Here is a 22823-nt window from a genome sequence, read left to right as displayed (position 1 = left end):
TTTAAATAGTAGTACTTAAGCCAAATGAGTTGCGAGCAGTTTTTGTTATCAAAACTACCAGCAGTGACAAATTCTGTGTTTTGGTAATTACGGGGCATGATTTTTTTGTAAAAATTGCCTAAAAAGCCTGATTTTTTATGATTAAGAAATTCTAGCACTAGAAAAAATATCTTCTTTTTAAGAAAAAATATACTGGCTGTTTTTGAAATGGCCAATTAATTTTGTATTATACTTTAAAAAACACAGGCAGTGTGACCAGGGCCGGATTTATATGAAAAGAGGCCCTAGGCTATTCCACTTATGAGGCCCTTTCACCTTCCATTTTTAAGTTTGTAAATTACATGAGAGATAATAAAATTTTGCTAACAATTTGAATGTAGGCCCCTCTTGATCTTGAGGCCCTAGGCTGAAGCCTAGTTAGCCTATAGGAAAATCCGGCCCTGTGTGACAACACAAGCAGCAAATATGCTTGAGTCAAAAAAATGCAAGTTCAAAAAGAAACAGCTTTGTCAAGAATGCAGCAAAAGTAAAAGAAGTTAAATATAATGGTCTCACATGTTCTTGTGGTACACTACGTGACTTTGCAGGAATGAAGGTTGAGAACCACTAGACAAAAAAATTAAAACTCTGGTCGTTTGCTTAACAGGAAATGTCATCCGTAGAGCACTAACGGTTTTAAAAGAAAAACTAGGGTTAATGGAGAATGCAGAGTTTTACTAAATATAAAGCTGTAAAATATATATTATTGATTTAGCTCTAGCAAATAAGAATAGTAAGGTGCTTATAGAAGCGTTCCTCTGTGAATAAGTCATACTACAGCTGTTTAGCCACATCGTACACTACTATAAATCTGGCAAGTGGCAGTGTGTTGTAACCCTGTTTCTGTAAGAGTAATCCGGTAGTGGTGCGGTCCGTCAAATCTATTACTGTGCCTTTAGTTTGCAGTTCGCAATTATTTCTCCGTTAACGTAGCGCAATCGATCGGGTCTTCGGTGGCAAGCAATCATATTCGATGAATCAGACTCGGGGAAGTGGGCGTGGTGTTTGCTGTCTTGGGGCGGGGTGTGTTGGTGTCGTCAACCAATAAAGAAGGAGTATTCCCAGAGCCACGCTAGAAGTTGTGTGTGCGCCAAGGGGAGAGTCAGACGGGTAGTCTGGAGTTAAGTGGTAAACAAGGATGGGGGTGTGGGCTTGGACTGTACCGTTATTAGCCCTGCTATACGGGGCCTGTTTGCCGTGGACAACAGGTAAGTGGAAAATCCAGCGTAATATAAATGGAGTGGTAGAGACTATAACGTGTCGGAGGAACGGCTGCCTTTTCCCGAGCTTGCGCGCCTGCCGTTTCTCTTTGTTTGAGAGCCGCCTGCCCGGGGCTCTTTCAAAGATGGCGCAGGTCAGAGCAAGTCGCGCTGTCAGGAATGCTTATTGTTTCTAGAGTACGGGCTGGGGGAAGGGATATATAATGTACCCCTCTGGAGGTAATGGAGCAGAGAACACGGAGAGAAGGAATTTGTGACTGCCTGTATTGGCCATGGTGCTTACTTGTGTGTTGTCCATTAGATGGTAGTAGGAAGATAGATGAAATTGTCTTATCGCTCTGATAAGATGTAGGTGTTGTATTGTCTTACTTTAAAAATCAAAGAGGAAACGGACCAAAGATTGTCTAGTCTGAGTTACATGCAGCAACACATACATTGCTGTTAAGAATGTATGCTGAGAATTTCACCGATGATTATATGTTAATCGGGGGTTTTAGATGGATCATTGGCACTGAGTGCATCGGAACTCGCGGTGAACTGTTAAACCCCAGAGGCTACGATTATGCAGAGTTAGCTTGTCCTGTCAGTTTTGTTCACGTTAACGCCGACTTGGGCATCGTAGCGTAAAGCTGCTCGGTTGGACAGAAGGAAATAAATGAGTCGAGAAGTGTGTTTCTGTAGAAATCGACGGAGGCAGCTTGTAATGAAGAATGCAAGATAATATGCGTTAGTTTGACGCAGTGCGCGTTGAAACTTGACTTAAGTCTGCAGTAAATAAGTAGTGAAGAGTGTACCTGAAGCGCCGTGGTCGTTACGATGCAGATCTTGCTGTTCCAGGAGCGCATTTGCTGAAATTCTTTAGGAACCGATATCCGGCGGCGTAGTCTGATGGTCTGAGGCATTAGTTTTATTAGTGATCAGCTACGTTTGCTTCCACCTGATGCTGTAGTATGTGCTCAGATTTTTGTAGTGCTCAGGGTAAGGGGAACTGTTTGGTCAATCATCTGAATTAACTACGTTTAGGTTGTAAAACGCTTACAATTATTTTAAAATTCTAAATCGTGGTGTGACTTTGTTGAATGGAAAGAAAATCTTGTACTGTTATCATTTGTGTTAATACATGACCCACTCCTATTGTGTATTGCCTCCTTCAGGTGAGCAAAGGATACCTTCAGCTCTTTTAATCTGTTATTGGTCAGTACGATGAAGTTAAGCCAATTTAGCCATTTTTCTATTTTTGGTTAATGATTGCTAGAAAAAAAAAGGTACTATTAAGGCCTCACTCCACTGTACAAATTCTGCCAAAGTGACCTTAATTTTAGATTACCCAATACAAGATGAACACCGTGTTTACCCTTTAGAATGTAATAACAAAAACTTCTAAAAGGTTTGGGTCTATTGCAAAATTTTAAAATTTTTCATTACTATTCATAGAAAAAGTTGTAGCTGAAAAATCTTGTGTATTATTATTTGTTCTGGTTAATAATAATTCAGTTTATCCTGTACAAATTATTTAAAACGCAGGGCGAGTAGTATTCTGGTGCCAGTTCAGCACTCCTTTTAGAACCTTGGTTTAATGGTGGACATCATGTCTATGATTTGTTTCTTGCAACTGAGAGGACGTGGCGGATGTCTGCCGACCAATCACAAGCGTTACCTAGTAGGTAACCACCCAAATATCAGATTGTGATCAGACCTATGCATGCAGTACTCGGATCTACACCCTGTCAAGTAAGCGAACCACCCAGTGTGACATGTCTGAGGCATTTCCTCCAGCACTGATGTCTGCAGTTTGATCCCCGCAAGGGGAAAGAAAACTGCGTACACCTCATGAGCCCCAATTAGGGCAAAACACGTGTTGTGTACTCTTTACATTATTTGACAGGTAAAATGTATCATGTCTATGATTTACTTCTCACAACTGAGAGAGCATGGCGAATATCGGCCAGCTGGCCGACCAACCACAAGTGTTACCTGGTATGTAACCACCCAAATATCAGATTGTGATCAGACTTATGCATGCAATACTTCATCTACACCCTGTCAAGTAAGCGAACCATCCGCTGTGATGCAGTGGCTGACGTTCAAGGTTCGATCCCCGCACGGGGAAGCAGACACACATACGCCCAGTGAGCCCCAATTAGGACAAAACACGTGATTCTTTGCATTTGGCAGGTACTGTATATCAGGGGTCCCCAACCACCGGTCCGCGACCCACTACCGGGCCGAAGCCATCTGACAGCCGGGCCGCGAGAGAACTGCCGGCAAGGGAGACTCACTCAGACTTTTCGGAACGCTTGGTGGGCGGGGCTTTGCAGTGGCACAGAGAGAGGAGAGAGACCGAGGTGAGAGAGTATTACAACAAAGTATTTTTATGGTCCCGACAGTTTCCCCATATGACACGAGACTATAGAAAACTCGTTACTACGAAGTACATTCAGCAGATGCTTTCATTACAACAAAGTGACCTTGAAATGCTTGAATGAATCATCCACAGAGTAGTTAGATCTGTGGTCGCAGCTCAGTTGTACACATTTACACAACGATCCCCAAACAGAAATATTGTAAAAAAAAATTCTTTCTTCGAACTTTCCTCATACTGGTTTTTTTTTTTTTTTTTGATGTTTTTGTTTTCTGTGGTTTTCAGTGATACCTTTTGCTTATTGCTTGTCAACATTTGAAAACATCCATTGGAGTTTAACTCATTGTCACCCTCCTATAGAAAACGGCAGACACGAAAAAAACGATAACAGTATTAATGTTTGTGATGTGCAATCTGTTGGAATGGCAAATGCAAAGCATTGTTATATGCAAAAAAAGAAGAAAAATCTCGGGTTGCAAACGTATGCGAATTGCTTAATAACTTAATAATAATAGAAATGTTATGTAAAATTGTGTATAAAACTGCCCCCCCCCCCCCCCCCCCCCCCCCGACCGGTCCGTGGAAAAATTTGCATCTAATAAAGTTGTCCTTGATGTCAAAAAGGTTGGGGACCACTGCTGTATATCATGCTTCTTGCAACTGAGAGACACAAGTATTACCTGGTAGGTAACCATCCAAATATCAGATTGTGATCAGACCTGTGTGTGTATGTATAGTGCACACTAGAGGGTGCTTTAGCTCCTGAAACCCAGAACACAAGTGCAGTCACACAGTCAAAACGCATCAATAAAAGTGGTTTTATTAAACCCCTTACCTTGTACAGGTCTCAATCCTCTTTAAGCGGACTTCTCTCCACAATAAAATTTCTGAGGTCAGGTGGCTCCTTTTATCCCAGGATCTGGGAGTACTTCCTGTGTCCTATGATTACAGTCTACAGCCTGGAGGCACTTCCAGGTCAGGTGGAACCTCCTTCAAGATGTGCACCTTTCTTAAAGCTCCCTCTGGCAACAATCACACACCCTGACATGGTTGTTCTCCAAGACTACATGAGCAACAAGATCACTTCCACAATACATAGTGGCGTATTGCTGTCAGGCAAGTCGCTTTAGGTGAATGCACAATAGAGTAATAAATGTCTTTGCCTTCATACGCTTTTTGTTATGGCCTTCTTTGCAGAAGAATCCTTTATGACTGTTGTGAAATCCAGTTGTTGAAAGGTGTTACTTTCAAGGGGAATCAGTGTTGAATTTTTCTTGTTGCACTGTGGATCTCAGTCTAATGTATGCCAAAGCCTGCTTTGATAAAGAATACTCCTTATTGGCATTGGTGACAATCACTTGTGGATGGCCTGAGATCAAAAACTAGCCCTGGACATTTGTCCAAACTGGCTTAAAAAAATTGGTATTTTTGTCTATCCTTCCAAGGAGACATGCAAGTGCAAAAGGTCATTGTACTGGTCACTTCTACACGGTGACTCCACTGCATTCCTTTAAATGTAAGTCACTTACAAGTATTTGTTTATTTATGTAAAAAAAGAAAGTTCTCCGTCTCTGCTCTCTGCTAGTGCTTTTTTCTCATTTTCGTCAAGTAGGCTGTGTGGGGTGGCCAAGAGTTAATGCCATAGTGTGATAGGACCGGTGCCTTCAAGATGTAGCATGGACCAGTTGTGTCTCACTCTGTCCATCTCTTCCTCTTTTGTTCCTTCTGTCACTCTGTCTTACAGCTTGTGTTTGACAACATACAGCGGAACCTCGGTTTGTGAGTAACTTGGTTTATGAGTGTTTTGCAAGACGAGCAAAAATTTTTAATAAATTTTGACTTGATAAACGAGCGAGGTCTTGCAGTACGAGTAGTATGTATATGCTTTGTCTGCTGAGCGTCATGTGATCACAACTGAGCTGATGGTTCTTTTCGCTCTCTCGTTGCGGGATTGTGGGCAATCGTCTCCTATTCTCCGTCTGAGTCGGCGTGCCTCACTCATATAGTCAACATCCGTACGAGCGTATACTGTTTACTGCAGCATTAGCATTTTGACTGTGTGTGCGCGCGCGTATGTGTGTGTGCTTGCTCGCTCGCTCGCGTGGTGTTTGTGTGTGTGTGTGTGCTGTGACGTGCGAGTCCCTGTCTTGCACCCTAAAACACGAAGCTGAGTGTCAGTACTTTAGCAACACCAGCTTTATTGAGCTTGAAACAGCAACAGCGCGTTTATTTATTGTAGTGGGACACTGAGCACAGACACTGCGCATTTATAATGTTCCTTGTTCCACCCATCGACGGCAGGCGCTTATAGCATGTCCGCGATGTTTTCGGATTCGCTTTTACGGCGAACTGCTACAGTGATGGGAGCCTGCGATTGCTTTGGGACGCTCTTCCGTGTGTCGTCCCTTTGGGTGCAATCCCACAAGAGTTTAGAAACTCGCTCACACCAGCCATGATTCTTTTCAAAGGTAAAGTGCAGGTTAATTTGTTTTATGTATTTTTACTTTATATTTTGTATTAATCATTTTTGTATGAATAGTTTTGGGTTGTGGAACAAATCATCTGAGTTTACATTATTTCTTATGGGGAAATTCAGTTTGATATACGAGTGCTTTGGACTACGAGCACATTTCTGGAATGAATTATGCTTGCAAACCGAGGTTTTACTGTATATACAGAGATTGGTTGAGAGAGAGAGAGAGAATGCATGGCAAGGTTTGTCCCTTTAGACTCTAGTGGCTAGTCCATCCCTGCAGGTAATGTTCATTTTCCCTTCAGAATTACCAATAAAGCAATGGTTCATCTTTTCATACAAAAACAGAGTTGAAACTGTTTTTCTTGAAAACTGGAGAATCATTTAAAAAAAGTAGCTAAAATCCTCTGTGTAAGTATTTTAAACCAGTAACTGTTTGTTTTTTTCAGGGATTTTCAATCGTAATCTTGGTGAGGTATGGACAATTGCAGTGCATGACAGTGTCAACCAGTCGTGTATCATTAAATCTCCAGTCACTTGGTGCTCAGTGAAGACGTAATATAACCAAATCAGTTTCCTGGTGGATCAAATTTAATTTAAACCAGTTAAGGGTCATAGGGTGTCAGGGTCAGAATTTATGTTTGCTGTATAAGTTGCAAGTCAGGAATTAATCTTGGAAATGCCTGCCAACAGTCCACCTCTGGACCCACTCTTGCACATCCACATACTTGCACTATAGCCAATTAAATAGCCATTAGTATTTGTTGATCAGTCATCCCCTTAAATGCTTGTGATGGACAGTGTTATTGCCAGTGGTGTGGGATTTAAAAGGGGGGCATCACTATTTTAACCGAGTAAGCCAACATTTCTTTTTTTTAGTTCCTGCAATTGCACTTTGACGAGGTATGGAAATACCTCTTTTTAATATAGAAAAACACAGATGGATAAATGGGTGAGTTAGAGGAAATGGTAACAGTTTGGTTTCTGAGCAAATGAGCATGGTGAGCCAAATTATTTGACCAGTTATTTGTTGACTAAGCTTTTAGGTGGTTGTTAGTGTGAAAAATTCACAAATGATGAACTTGCATTTTTGCATACACCATGCATTGGATTACGCAAGTTTAGCCAGGTGCTGTTCTTGTGTTAAAGTCTTGCCCCACTGACTGTTAATTACTGGTGCTTCTGGATTTACAAAAATCACTAAATACAGGTATAAGTAAAGTAGTGCAGGATGGACAGAATGGTACAGTGGTTATTTTATATTATTTATGTGAATAAATTGTTTGCATCATGTATTTCTTCCGAAGTGTTGTATAAGCAAGATTATTTTTCTTGGTAGGCTGCATACATCATACCTACCACATTGAAGGAAGTTGTTGGGTTGTCAGATTGCTAATTTGCATTTTGGAAGGAAAAACTTAATTGGATTTATGTTTTTCTGCTAAAGTTGTATTTTAATGTTTCTAGGAAAACACAGTGAATTTACAGCTAGGGATGTTCCGATCTGGTTTGTTGACTTTTTTTTTTTTCTCCCTTTAAAAGAATTTTTACACTAATCTCCTGCATGACCTGGGGCCTCATGCATAACGCCGTGCGTAGAATTCACACTAAAACATGACGTAAGGACAAAAGCGGAAATGTGTGTACGCACAAAAAAATCCAGATGCATAAATCTGTGCATTCGCCAACTTCCACATCCTTCTGCTCCATAAATCCCGGTCAGCGTGAAAAGTAACGTACGTACACGTGCCTGCTGCCACTCCCCAAACTCCCCCCGAAATTACGCCTCTTTGAATATGCAAATCAGTATAAATAGCCCTTAAGCTCGGTGTTCTGTGAAAAGGCAGTGTATTAAGCACGGGGGGAAATGAAAGAATTTCAGTGAATACCAAGTGGAGGCAAGGAAGAACATACTATTTGTTGGTTTAAACAGTGGTATAAACAACAAAAGGAAGCTGATCGAGTGACAGTGTCTCAGAGACACTCGAAAGCTCAAATTCACAAAGTCGCACAGTGCCCAAAATAAAAACGTTGTCAGATATCAAAGTTGCCGTGAAAAGGTGAGTCATAGCCCATCGTCTGAGTGTCATATGAAAGCTTATTAGGGTACAGAGAAAAAAAATAGGCACACAGTGGGGGGAAAAAAAGCACGAAATGTCCACTTTAATCTTGAAATTTCCACTTTAATCACATAGGTTATTTTGTCATTAAAGTAGAACATCATAAACTTCATCCTAAAATCGTTTAATTTACTAGTTTCTCAAATCCCATTGTAACTAAAGCAGCACATTAAATGCTTTGTTTTGTATTTGATCTTCTATGTGCTCAATGTGTGAATCACTATGTGCTTCTTAAGTGGGTTTTCTCTTCTTCCGACAGGACACAGAAGCCATTACATTGATGATATTACAGCTCTCTGAATAATTAGAATACTGAGATGTATACAGGGGAACCTCGGTTCATGACCATAATTTGTTCCAAACCTCTGATCGTAGACCGATTTGGTTGTGAACCGAAGCAATTTCCCCTATAGGATTGTATGTAAATACAATTAATCCGTTCCAGACCGTATGAACTGTATGTAAATATATTTTTTTTAAAGCACAAATATAGTTAGTTACACCATAGAATGCACAGTGTAATAGTAAACTAATGTAAAAACATTGAATAACACTGACACAAACACGCAGGCTCCCTGCTCAGCTGCACACGCAGGCTCCCTGCTCAGCTGCACACGCAGGCTCCCTGCTCAGCTGCACACGCAGGCTCCCTGCTCAGCTGCACACGCAGGCTCCCTGCTCAGCTGCACACGCAGGCTCCCTGCTCAGCTGCACACGCAGGCTCCCTGCTCAGCTGCACAAGCCCTCTCTCTCAGCAGCACGCGAGTCCGCTCTCTCTCTCTGTAACATTGCAGCAGTTTGCGCTATAGCCTTGTAAGCCGATCGCTGTATAAACACTTTTTTTAATGAGTTTTAAGCACAGGGGGAAAAAAAGGAACATTTGAAAAATCTGTAATTTTAATAAACAACCAAGAAAAGTAACATTGCAACAAATCGCGCTACGAACCGAAAAATGAACATTTGAAAAATCCGTAATACAAAAACTAACCATAAACCACCAAGAAAACTAACCTTGCATGAGTCGAGGTCTGGTATGAAGTGAGGAGGAACTGGGTGGAGAGGAGGTTACAGTTTTGAGGGAGAGTCACAACAACTAATCAGGGAACGCAAATAAATCCCGCATTAAGACGAAGCTGCTGGTGTCATCCCCGACAGAGCTGTGAGATTCCTGTATTTAACCACGGAGGAAAATGAGAAGTGCGGGGAAAAGTTCTGGAAGGACACTGTGAGTACACGTGAAGTTATGTACTGCATATGAGCTCCAACTAAGCGCGCCAACGATTTTTTTTATAGATATATATAGAGGTGGGCGGTATGACCAAAATTCTATATCACGGTATTTTTCTAAATTCTGCCGGTTTCACGGTATTAGACGGTATTTTTTTCCCCATGCATGAGCGGATATTAACCACATTTTCCACTGCAATTACTGCAGTAGACTGGCTAAGAATAACCTATTCGACTGTTATGAGAATTGTACATCGTACAAAAAGACATTTTAATGTGCACACAAGTATTAATCCAGGTTTGCATGGCCCCATAAAGTGATAGTTTTCAAGGGGGTGGCACTAAAGAGAAGGAATCACATTGCATGACAGATGCAGTCAAAATATAGAACCTTTTAATTGAACAAATTTTGCAAAAGCTTAAACTATGATTTTGACAACATATTTTCAACCATCCAAAGAGGCATTTAGACTTAGTAAAATATCCAGAGGTGTTTGTCAAAAGTTGGATTGCACTGAACACGTCTTAGAAAAGGAATAAATAGTAAATATTTTTTGTAAACCAACTACACTTTCTGTTAATGTTAGCAATCTCTGTCCACTGACACGTTAAAGTGACTTTTTAAACAATTTTACCATCATTAAACTGCATAATATTTAAACTAATAAATAATAATAAAATACATAATACTGTAGTATTACTGATAGTTGCACCATTACTTCAAGGCTTCAAGCCCAGGTGCATTACACAGTATTCACCAAATTAAAATAAAATAAAACAAGTGCAACTTGGTGATGACATCTTACCAACTGTACCATCATTTAGGCAAACTGCATTAATATGGACCTTGCTTCAAGCTAAGCTATATACATAAATAATAAAAACTACAACTTGCATTTATAATGCTGTTTGTGGTATAGCCCTATGGAAGCGCATCAGGGCCACTGTGAAGAAAAAAAAATATGGACACGGGAGATAAAAACAAACTATATGTCGAGAATAAATTCGACATGTTGACTATGTCAAGATTAAAGTCTACATTTCCACTTTATTCTCATAGTTTATTTTATAATTAAAGTAGAATGTTGTAAACTAAACTTCATCCTAAAATCAATGTTTAATTTACTAGATTTTCTCAAACCCCGTCACAAGTTAATGCAGCACATCAAATACTTTGTGTTAAGTGTTCCCTGACCCAGTCGTTAATCATTACGCTTTTTCTTTCTCCACATTACCAATCATCACACGATAAACGTCTTTGTGAAATTAAAACTAGTTATAAACTTAGCCGACGGAGTGTTCAGAACTTTAAAAATATCTTCGTTATACATCGCAGGATGAATACAAGCAAAACATACACTAGCATGTACAAAAACAAGTACAACTTGGCTTGCAGTATTATCCAGTAGTATAGAAACAGTATTTACACATCTGCCCTTTTAAAACTAAAGTATCTCCAGGCGACGGACGTGACTCCTTTTTTTCGGCAAAAGTTCTTCTGCTCATCATGTTCTACTTTACTTTTAGATCAGTTTTGCTCTCTGTCCATTTTCACCGCGCGGCATACCTATGCTACCGCCCACTATTTGGTGGTGTAGCAGTAAAAAAGAGCCCTAGTGCAACAAATCTGTGTTTAGCGGTGTAGCAGTGAAAAAGGTCCCCACTGGAACAGTTTCCCGCTGCGCCACGTTCCGAACGTCATTTAGGCAATTTAAACTGGTGTTGCGGTATAAGAAAAATCCATATCATAACAAAAATAAAAAACGGTTTTCGGTATGAACCGGTATACCGCCCAGCACTAGATATATATATATATATATATATATATATATATATATATATATATATATATATATATATATATATATATATATATATATATATTTATTAGTGGTTACAAATCATTACTTTGAAATAGTGTAACAATTATAAATAATAATTGTTTCATTGGACCCATTGGTTATTAAAATTTATTGGGAGTTGTTTAATGTGGATCCCACCAGTGAAATTTCATCCTATGTCATAGGTAACTTGCCAGTCTTTTTTTTTTTGGTGGGAGGGCTACATCAGTTAGACAGATAATCGCAGAAGTGGGTTTTCAGTTGCTTCTTATATACATTGAGGAAGTCAGTGGTTTAGGTGGAGGTTGGCAGGTCTTTCCACCAACTAGGAACTACAAAGGAAAAGAGTTTGTAATGAAACTTGATACCATGCAGAGGTATCACCAGATGTTGTTCCCTGGCAGACCTGAATGGGTGAGAAGGAGCACATCACTCCCCAGTGTCTCCATATAAGCAGGTGTTGACCCATTGACTACTCTGTAGGCAAGCATCAGGGATTTGAACAGGGAGCCAGTGTAGCAACCCAAAGAGAGGAGTGACATGTATCTGTTTTGGCTGTTTAAATACAAGAAGGGCCACTGCATTCTGGTCCATCTGTAGTCTCTTGATAGCATGTGCGGGTACTCCTGCCAGAAGTGAGTTGCAGTAGTCCAGACGCGACAAGACCAAAGCCTGGACCAGAAATTGTGCTTTATATTTCTACAATTAAGATCTAGTCTTGTGGATGTTGTGTAGCTTGAACCTGCATTAATGAGAAACGGTAGAAATATGGTCAGAAAAAGATAGCTGCTTATCATTCACCAACCCAAGGATGAGTACTGAGTACTTGGCAGGTGTTGGCGACAGTGAGCCAGGCTGTTCAGAGATGGGGAGTTGAAAAGACTGGCTGGCTGGGATGACAAGAAGCTTGGGTTTTTGTCAGGTTGAGCTGTAGGTGGTGGTCCTTATGTGCCCTTGATAATTCTCCTGACTAGGGCACACTGGGAACCATCTGAGAGCAGGCCTAGTGGTGTCAAGTTTAGAGAAGGTGGCAAAAAGGCATAAAATAAAATGCTTCTCATAATTACAAGATGTCATATTGTTTAATTTTTGCTGTAATTTACCAATCTGAAAGGCTTGTTAAAAGTAGTTTTCACCATTTAATGTGGCAGTTATACAGTGTGTAGTAATGTAAATAATCCTGTACTTATAGGTTTTAATCATTTTAAATCATTAATTGCACTATAGCATTTTACTGTTAAAATATACATTTACTATATTTATACAGGCTTTTTTTTCTTCTCTTCAGTGTATCAATGAGACAGTCATAATTCTTGAGGTGTAATTATAAATATGCATTATCATGTTAATAATGCAGTGCTTGTTTCTTACCAAAACCTACTGTATGACACACAGCAACAAATAATAAGCACAGTACACATCTTTTAAAAAAACCTGCAGATTTATCAGATGTTCATAAGTTGTTTAATAATAATTCATTACATTTATATATCAATAAGACACAAAACTAACATGCTTAACAGTAAACAACACATTTTGCTATTAACAGGCTATTGTTAACTGAGCAGCAGTTTCAAATTTGTCTTTCCAATTAAAAATGTAAGCTGCTCCACTTCAAGCAAATCTGCTGGCCAAACTCAATGTCCATTTTAATTTAAAGGACAAAATAAAAAGGTCTGTATTCATTAAAGTAGCTTTTCTTACAGTTTGTCTGATTGCACAGGATGACTTTTCCGATGCCTAATTGTCAATTTATTATTCCACTTTCTTTAACGTAAAGGATAGTATTTTAGTAGTCTCTCGCTCTGTTGTAAAATAAGTGTTGACTTGCTTTCTTTACACTACAGGAAGTTTGCTGCGGAAAAAAAAAAAAGACTTGTTGGCTGAATTACCATAATACTTCGAGTAAAGGAGCATTGCAACTAAATTACCATAAAGCATAGAAAAGCAAGGGCTTGAAAGATGGAGGTTTGTGATTGGTCAATTTAATTAAGTCTTTTTTAGTGAAAATTTTCTGAATTGGATTGGTGGCTAATCAATTGGAGTATCTCTGTTTATAGCCTGTTCATATACAGTCAGGAACCAAGAGCCTAGTATAAATATAATAATCACATGGTTCAAATCATCGGCAAGCAAATCTTCTTCTGCTGTGGAAGTAATCAGTCGTCTATTGTCAATGATACTTCCTATCAGCATAAGCCTTAATGGCCAATTAACCTAACATGCTTGTTTTTAGTGATATGGAAGACCAACTCTTGCAGACAATAAAACTCTCTGAGAATGTACAGTACATCTTTAATATTGGGGGCGGCACGGTGGCGCAGTGGGTAGCGCCGCTGCCTTGCAGTTGGGGACCTGGGTTCGCTTCCCGGGTCCTCCCTGCGTGGAGATTGCATGTTCTCCCTGTGTCTGCGTGGCTTTCCTCCGGGCGCTCCGGTTTCCTCCCACAGTCCAAAGACATGCAGGTTAGGTGGATTGGCGATTCTAAATTGGCCCTAGTGTGTGGTGCTTGGTGTGTTTGTGTGTGTGTCCTGCGGTGGGTTAGCACCCTGCCCGGGATTGGTTCCTGCCTTGTGCCCTGTGTTGACTGGGATTGGCTCCAGCAGACCCCCGTGACCCTGTGTTCGGATTCAGCGGGTTGGAAAATGAATGGATGGATGGATCTTTAATATAGCTGTCATTTTCTACAATATTTTTGGCAAAATTTATACCACTTCATTAAATCTGTAAAGTGTTTTGCTCTTGTAACTGAAAATTAATAATGCATTCTGATTAGCGGGTACTCCTGGTAGAAGTGAGTTGCAGTAGTCCAGATACCACTCACAGGTGGCGCAGTGGTAGTGCTGCTGCTTCGCAGTAAGGAGACTGTGGAAGATTACACAGAGCTTATAAGGAGTTTAGTAAAGTGCTGTTTTAGAATAAATTGTTTACTAAACTTTCATGCATTTTTTTCTGGTCCTATCAAATATGTGAAATATGCAAAATTACACATTTAGTTCTCCATGCCAGTAAAAGATCTAAGCCAAGTAACCACTGAAAGAACAAAAAATTAATGTGATGTTCAGAATGCATTAGAAAGACAGACTGTCCAAAATTGGACTGCAGTGGTTCATGTGCAGGTTTTAACAGTAGTTGGCTTTTTGGCCACAGGCAACTAGCAAAGTGAACTTCCCAGCAGGTCAGGAATATCTCATTCAATCTTCAGCTCTGTCATGCCCACTGTGCTGGATGCCATAAACAACTAATGAGGTGCAACATTCAGTTCCTGCGTGGTTCAGTTTTACATTCCAACATAAAAAGGAAATATGCAGCACTATCTGGTTTTCCTGTTATAACTGACGGCACTCCTACTGCACCTACTGAGAATGACGCTGCTTTTATTAACTGTAAGCAGCAACTTTTCATTAACATACTGTACATTATCTCTGATGCCAAGGTGAGGCTGACACTAGTTGTGATTGAACCCTTAGTGTTTCATATGGCCTAAACCAGGCGTCCCCAACTCCCGGTCCGCGGCCCACTACCGGTCCGCAGCCGTCTGACAGCCGGGCCGCGAGAGAACTGCCGGCAATGGCGACTCACTCAGACTTTTCAGAACGCTTGGCGGGTGGGGCTTTGCAGCGGCGCAGAGAGAGGAGAGAGACCAAGGTGAGAGAGTATTACAACAAAGTATTTTTATGGTCCCGACAGTTTCCCCATATGACACAAGTCTATAGAAATCACGTTACTACAAAGTACATTCAACAGATGCTTTCATTACAACGAAGTGACCTTGAAGTGCTTGAACGAATCATCCACAGAGCAGTTAGATCTGTGGTCGCATGCTCAGTTGTGCACGTTTGCACAACGATCCCCAAACAGAAACATTGTAAAAAAATCTCTTTCTTCGAACTTTCCTCGTACTGTGTTTTTTTTTTTTTTTTTTTTTTTTTTTTTTGCTGTTTTTGTTGTCTGTGGTTTTCAGTGATTCCTTTTGCTTATTACTTGTCAACATTTGAAAAACATCCATTGGAATTTAACTCATTGTCACCCTCCTATAGAAACGGCAGACACGAAAAAAGATAGCAGTGTTAATGTTTGTGATGTGCAATCTGTTGGAATGGCAAATGCAAAGCATATGTCTTTGTTATATGCAAAAAAAGAAGAAAAATCTCAGATTGCAAACGTATGCGAACTGCTTAATAACTTTAATAATAATAGAAATGATATGTAAATTGTGTATAAAACTGCCCCCCCCCCCCCCACCAACCCCCCCAACCGGTCCGTGGAAAAATTTGCATCTAATAAAGTGGTCCTTACTGTCAAAAAGGTTGGGGACCACTGGCCTAAACTATTTATCGTAACAGCAATGATGTCATTACAAGTGCCAGGTGATAGTGGATACCCATTCTGATACTGGTACCTTGTGCCTTTCCCAGATCCTCAGAGCGCAGAAGAGTGCATGTATATAAGGTTCATTAGCAGAGGTCATGTATGGTTGTTTTGTGGTGGGAATCTAATGCAGTCTGAGGCACAGTCATGTATGCACATTTACAAGATCATTGTTATTTTATAAAGATAAATTGTGTAGAAATGTGTGTGCACCAGATTGTGGGTTCGCTTCCCGGTTCCTCCCTGTGTGGATAGCGCTTGGAGTACTGAGAAAAGAGCTATATAAATGTAATGAATTATTATTACTATTTTATAAGCTTGACTTTTTCTTTTTTTTTTTTTTTTTTTTTCCCGTGTACGCATTTTCATTTTTTGTGTCATGTACATATTTTCATACTGAAGTCAATGCAAAGATTTATAAATGAGACTCCAGGACTATTCTTTAATCAGGAAAATCAAGATCCTATATAAAGATATCCCTGAAAGGTAACAGCGCTTCTGGCAGTTGCCTTCTCTGGACAAACTCTACAATAGATGTTGTTGATTACTTTCTGTACTTCAGGAGTCAACTGTTCATAAGGCAGTTACTGGTGAGGATGTTCAGGACTGCTTCAGATGTCTTTCACTATTTTCCTGTGCAGTTGCACTACTTGGGTTAACATCTGTTGTCACATAACGGTTTCTTAAGAGACTTCATTAGTCTCTGAAAGATTCTCTTTATCAGCAATCAGCCTAGCCAAATGATATACAGTACTTCAAAGACACCCTTTGTTACGCCTGTGTTACCTAAGCTTGCATTATCTTTGGGGTTAGACTTGAACTAATTGTTGAAGTATACTTCATATACTCTGCTTTGAAATGTATTCTCTTATTTGTTAACTGTGTACTTTTGAATCTCCCAATTGGTGCACAATGGTTTATTTTTGTGAGTTATCTCAAATAAAGGTGTTGTCAGTAAATAATAACATCAGTAGCTGGGAGACTATAGGGAGCATTCCTCGTAGCAGTGTTTCTTAAATTTAGGGTGAGTCATGGACATATTTGTGGTGGGTCACCACAAAGTTGTATAGTAAAATTAGCCAGGTTTGTTGAAGTGCAAATTCTATGATGAGTGATATAGCACCCTCTAGTTGGTATGATTGTTATTGTGGTAGCATGCCATCTGAGCAACAGCTTATAAACAAAGTTGGTGACTCATCAGATTTTTCTTTCTGTGATATAAAATCATAGTTACTATTCCCCATACGGATGCTTTGATTAATTGTAATCGTCTAAAAATTTTAGTTCAACTGTATTTTCCTAATCAATTAGTTGTCCTTGTTCCTCCCTTGCATTTAAGCACTGTCCTGGTACGACTCTCTGTACTGTTTTTGAGTAGGCTAATCATGGTTGCAGCTGTACCGCATTCTGTGGAAGGAGGTTTCTCCAAATATTAGGCAAAATTTTCCTCTGTGTCTGAGTATTTTACCTGTCAGTCTGAGAAAAGTGGTGGTTTTGTTCATTGTGTGGTGTTTCATAGCAGCACTAACTCAATTCATGTGAAGAAGAAGCATGCTAGAAGTATAGCACAGGGCAAGCAAACAGTGGCATAAGTAACCCATTTATGCTTACAATTAACTGCTCGACAGCTGTTCTTTTAGTGTTGTGAAGATGGTTAACTGGAGAAATTTATGCTAGTGACTAGTGTCGGGAAGAAAGAACTGTGATTATTTCTTTGGACAGAACAGATAAATTGTCTGCTAAATATACTTGTCAGTTGCCCCCATTTCTCATTGTTACATTAAATGAAATTTAATGTTTGAATATACAGGCTAGGTAAATACTTTAGTCTGCTAAATGCACTTGCTAAAACTTGCATTTTCACCCTTTGCCAAATATTTATGCCAGCGCCAGCAACTTGTAACTCTGTCACATTATGGATCTGAAAGAAAACTACTTACCAGCGCTTGTCAAAAATGAACAACAGTAACATCCTATATAAACTTAGGTCAGCTTTATAAAGTTACTTTTAGGTGTTTCCTGTAATCATTAAATTGTGAATAACTTGTATTCAATAAGCTGAAAGGCTGATTCAGTAAGATTTATTTATTGTTTTAATCTATTGTGAGTTTCTGGCACAGCACTCCCCAGTCATGTGGGAGCTGCTGCTGCTGGTAAGTTGTTTTTTCTGAGACATTTTCTACTGTAGTTTAAATTGACAAATGCACAGACCATGCAGCTCAGCAAAATCCTGGTTTTAACATTAAAAATATATGAAAATTAGCGTGTCTTAACTAAAATGGTTCTGGCTGCTTTCAAAATTCTCAAGTCAATGAGAACAGTCTAATGATCATCCTGCTGCACTTGCTTCACTGTGAAGGAGTGGAGCTCCTGGAAGAGCAACATGTAAGTTATCCTGGATGTTGCTTATGAAGTGTTTTGCAATGTAGAAGTTCTTTCCTATTTGTTCTTTTCTCCTCCTATTGTCTGAAACAAAGTAACATGAGTGAATTCATTTGCATGTTACACAGAACTTTTTGCCCGGGGTATTTCAAGGATTAATAATGTGCACTTAATGGGTAATATATAGTAAATTGTTTTTTAAAAAGTGAAAAATTGCCAATCAACAACAACAACGATGATACTGATGATGATGAATTTATTTACATAGTGCCTTTCCCATGCTCAAAGTATTTAACATCAAGAATTTAAAATGAACAAATTCTCACAAATATATTCAGCCTGCTTATCACTTATTTGATTAAATCTTAAATAAATGTTTAAACATGATAACAATAACAAGCAAATTGTACCAAAATAGGTAGTGCAAAAGTGAACTGTTACTGAAAAGTTTAATTATTTAATAGTTTTTTTTTGTTTTTTTAATTTTTTATCTGTCTTTTCTTCAAGAGATACGAGTTGTCCATCTCCTGCAATTTATTTCGGTTGGTATCATTTGTACTTTAAAAATATTTTTCAGCTGCGCTATGCCATACAGGTGCTGGTCATAAAATTAGAATATCATGACAAAGTTGATTTATTTCAGTAATTCCATTCAAAAAGTGAAACTTGTATATTAGATTCATTCATTACACACAGATTGATGTATTTCAAATGTTTATTTCTTTTAATGTTGATGATTATAACTGACAACTAATGAAAGTCACAAATTCAGTATCTCGGAAAATTAGAATATTGTGAAAAGGTTCAATATTGAAGACACCTGGTGCCACACTCTAATCAGCTAATTACTGTAACTCAAAACACCTGCAAAAGCCTTTAAATGGTCTCTGTCTAGTTCTGTAGGCTACACAATCACGGGGAAGACTGCTGACTTGACAGTTGTCCAAAAGACAACCACTGACACCTTGCACAAGGAGGGCAAGACAAAAGGTCATTGCTAAAGAGGCTGGCTGTTCACAGAGCTCTGTGTCCAAGCACATTAATAGAGAGGTGAAGGGAAGGACAAGATGATGTCTAAGTGGCCATTAGACTCCTCTAAACTAGCAACATGAGTTGCCTCATTTGTTAATACCAAAATAACATTTATTTCACTGCTTCAAAAGGATAAGGCACAGAGTCATGTTATCGTCAAAATATGAAGTTAGTAGGACGGTCAAAACAGTACACTTTGTTGCTGAATACGAATCTGCAAACACTGAATTTATGTCATTTGTTTGGCTTTTGATGGCAAAGTTCCTTTCATTAGTATAATCTGAAAGCACACATGCCATATATTTGAATGATGCATTGAAGAATGTAATGCTGTCTCACAATTATAAATTTATTGTGTACAGGTTAACGATGGCCCAAATAATTTTCAAATTCCGGATTTGTAAAACTGCGTAAGCACTAATAAGTCTGAAAACTCACACAAGGAACCTTGAAAACAGAAAAACAAAGGCAGTTTAACAGTAGTTCTGAAACAAAGGATTAATTTAAAACTGACCAATATGATTTCCCTCATTAAGCTTTAAGGTGGGATTGATTTGGAAAATTAAAGCACCATGAGTTTCTGACAATTGAAGTTGAATTTAATTTGTTAAATTTTACTCTTGAGTAATATTTTTTAACCAGATAATTATTCAGTTTTAAATCTTTCAATGGCAAAAATAAACCTAACCAACTGTTTCACTGATAAACCAGACTTCAAAAGCATGTTTTTACAAAAACAGCTTTAAAAAGTTGGTTTTAAATGAGAATTTTTAGAATTCTCTTTAAATTCACTAATTCAACAGTGTATATATATAATAATGTTTGAACTTTTTTATATTTGGTATAGATTTTAAGCAGCAATTTTCAGTTATTAGACCGAATACAGTATGTCAGAGAATAAGTTTAGAATGTGCACATTGCTAGGATAAATTGGGTAGTTCATAACATGTCATTCTTTATAAACTCTATGCTATTATTATAAACCCTGGGGATCCCCAGTTCTGCCAAACATGTAAATTCAAATCTTGCATTTTTTTTGATATTTATGAATGCCAATACTAGTTGACTTAAGTGATAGCAAATACTTGATGGATGTACCAGTATTTTAAAGCTGTTGTTACCATTAGTATTTTATTCTGTATTACAGAAAAAGGCACAATATTATTCACTTCAGTAAATAGTGATATATTAATAAAAAGCCATTCAATAGGATTTCAGTTTTATTTTGGTAGAATTGGTATTGAATACAAAAATTATGGTATTGTGACATCCCTAGTCTATAGAGTGCAAAGCAGATAAATAACGTAAAAAATGAACTCTAAATGACAGCGAGTATTATTATTTTATTTTAAATAGATCATTGGTTCTTAAAAGTTTTAACCTGAGGACCCAAAAGAAAACTCAACACCATACTGGGACAGTATTATTAAAGACAGCAAAACCATATACAGATAAATAACAGTGGCCATATAATAAAAGGTACAAGTTTTTGTTTCTATTTAAACATATTTTTCACATGAATATTAGTAAAAGAGAAAAGTGGAAAGCAAACAATGTTAAAAAAAGAAACAATTCTCATTCAGCACAGGTAATATTTTTCTAAGGTATACCACTTGCTAGTGTAGTTGCCTAGTGTAACCTTTATAAGTAAGCATTTATTTATCTTAGCCTTACTAAAGTATGGGATGCAAGGATATGAAGATTTTTGGAAGGATAGTTATGAATAGTCGCTTAACTTGAAATACGCTTCTGAAAAGTTCTGCTGTTGTTAGCAATTTGCAAGTAGTATAGTAGGTTGAGGGATTTTGCATATCATTCACATACATTACAGTAGTATTGTACAGTAGTAGTATTGCACACCTTGTGGTCCTCTCTAAGCCCATAGGATGATGGGGGTATCCTCGAGCACCATGCGATTAATTTCTGGCATGTGACCCATGGTAAAATATACAGTTTACATACATTTGCTCTGTAAATTCCATTCTGTGTTAATGTAGGGAATAGTAAGACTTATGTAAGGCTCTGATGTCTGACTCGACCACAAGTCTGTCGTAGTGGCAAAGTATCTCACATCTTTTAGTGTAGCCTCTAACTTCGCCCGACCTTCATCTTAAAGCTATGGGAGGGCCATCTAAGGAAAATGTTTTCGGCCAGGGAGTTTAACCTTTGTTTGATTACTTTTTCTTTTTCAATAACTCTGACTTCATGGCAAAGGACATGATTCCAGTAAGTGACTGCGTTTGTGATGTCCTGATGCCTTTTTGATTTTTTCTATATGGGGTCATAGAGGTAAATGACACAACCCCTGCTTCAAGGCTTACTAGCCTCATCACTTGAGGGTTCTTTTTGACATTCAACATATTTGACTGGATGGTATTTAAGGTGGTGGAATAGGTTTGTCGTATTTTCTTTGCTGGGCCCTGTCTGCGGCATATCTTGCATATTGGCTTTATATGTGGTTAGTCTGATTTGGTGTACCTGAACCTCTTCCAGACTTTTGATGATGTGTGTGCCCTTTCTGTTTCTGAGCAGTTAACATATTTTCCTCCTCTGCTTCACTTCCTGAGATGCCCTGTCTGCAAGACATATTTCCCAAAAACACAATCATGCTGCTAATGTTTACAACATAGCTTCTTCATGGGGATGGACAAATTTGTGCATCGTGATTGGCTGGCGCTTTGCTAGGGCTGATTGGGACCATGTTAAGTGATTTCTGAGATTTGTGGCTTTTCTGCTGTATTTCACCTCCATTTTGCACGTAATTACTTTGCTCTTATCCAGCTCTTTATATAAAATCATTATATTTTTGAAATCCAAAATGCACCCAGAGATCAGTCTTTAGCCTTGACGGCACAATCAGTTTAGCAGCTTCCACCTTTTTTTTTTTGACTGCCAGATATGTTGCACGAGGCTGGCTACGTGAGACTGAGATCAAAGCTTCACACATCCACAGGATAAGGCCATACGCTATAATTTTTTTCATATCAGTCAATATTGATATACAGTATATCACAATATAAAGTGAATCACTTTCTAAGGGAAATGTGAAGATATTAGGTTATTTTGCTTTAAATTATATTTATTCTCTGTCAGATGTTGAACATGACAAACGTACTGTAGAATTTTATACAACTGTGTTTCAAATAAATAAAATAGGTATATGTAATAGGCTAAAGTCTTAATTCTGACTAGTCAACAGCTTTATAATAAGTAATAAATAAATAATAATAAAAAATCTTAATTCTTAAATCTTTGAAATTTTACAGGAGAACACAAAGCAAATTGTTTGGTCACTTCCAAATAAATTAAAGTAGGTATTAATACAAAATCTCTCCAAAAAAAAAAAAAAAACTTTTCCGTTTTATAGCTTCAAACTGTTTGAAATGGTTGAGAAGCAAAATCACAAATAAATAGACAAAAACATTCTTTATAAATCCTCAGTACAAATTCAATCAGCTTTCAAATGTAAACAAAGGAGAAAATAAACAAAACTGATATATTCACACAATTGTGGTCAGCTTATGCTTCAAGGCAAAAAAGAAAGGCGCAAGAAATCCCCAGTAGTGCAGCACTTACTTGGGTCTGGGACTTTTGAAAGTCTTGCATTGTGTGTGCTCTAAAGGATGACACTGCTTCAAATGGTAGAAAAGATTAGTGTTATTACCTGTCTTGGTGGGAACATATTTTCCACACAATTTGCACTGCAGGCTACTGTGCTTCTTGTCAGACTTTAAATAGCCAAAAATACCGAATTCC

General features: G+C 38.4%; 1 protein-coding gene across 1 annotated transcript in view; it reads left to right on the top strand.

Annotated features, from left to right (window-relative positions):
- The first annotated feature begins 1094 nt into the window (after nucleotides 1-1094).
- The window catches only part of LOC114653642 (TGF-beta receptor type-1-like), a 101631-nt gene continuing 79902 nt past the window's right edge, over nucleotides 1095-22823 (top strand). The window contains exon 1 of the mRNA XM_028804062.2: nucleotides 1095-1247. Coding sequence (XP_028659895.2) covers nucleotides 1178-1247 — 70 coding nt within the window. The 5' untranslated portion in view covers nucleotides 1095-1177. The remainder of the gene's footprint in view (nucleotides 1248-22823) is intronic.

This window comes from Erpetoichthys calabaricus, chromosome 6, assembly GCF_900747795.2.
Source record: "Erpetoichthys calabaricus chromosome 6, fErpCal1.3, whole genome shotgun sequence".
In the NCBI taxonomy this organism is placed as follows: Eukaryota; Metazoa; Chordata; class Cladistia; order Polypteriformes; family Polypteridae; genus Erpetoichthys; species Erpetoichthys calabaricus.
This window is presented reverse-complemented; position numbering and strand designations above follow the sequence as displayed.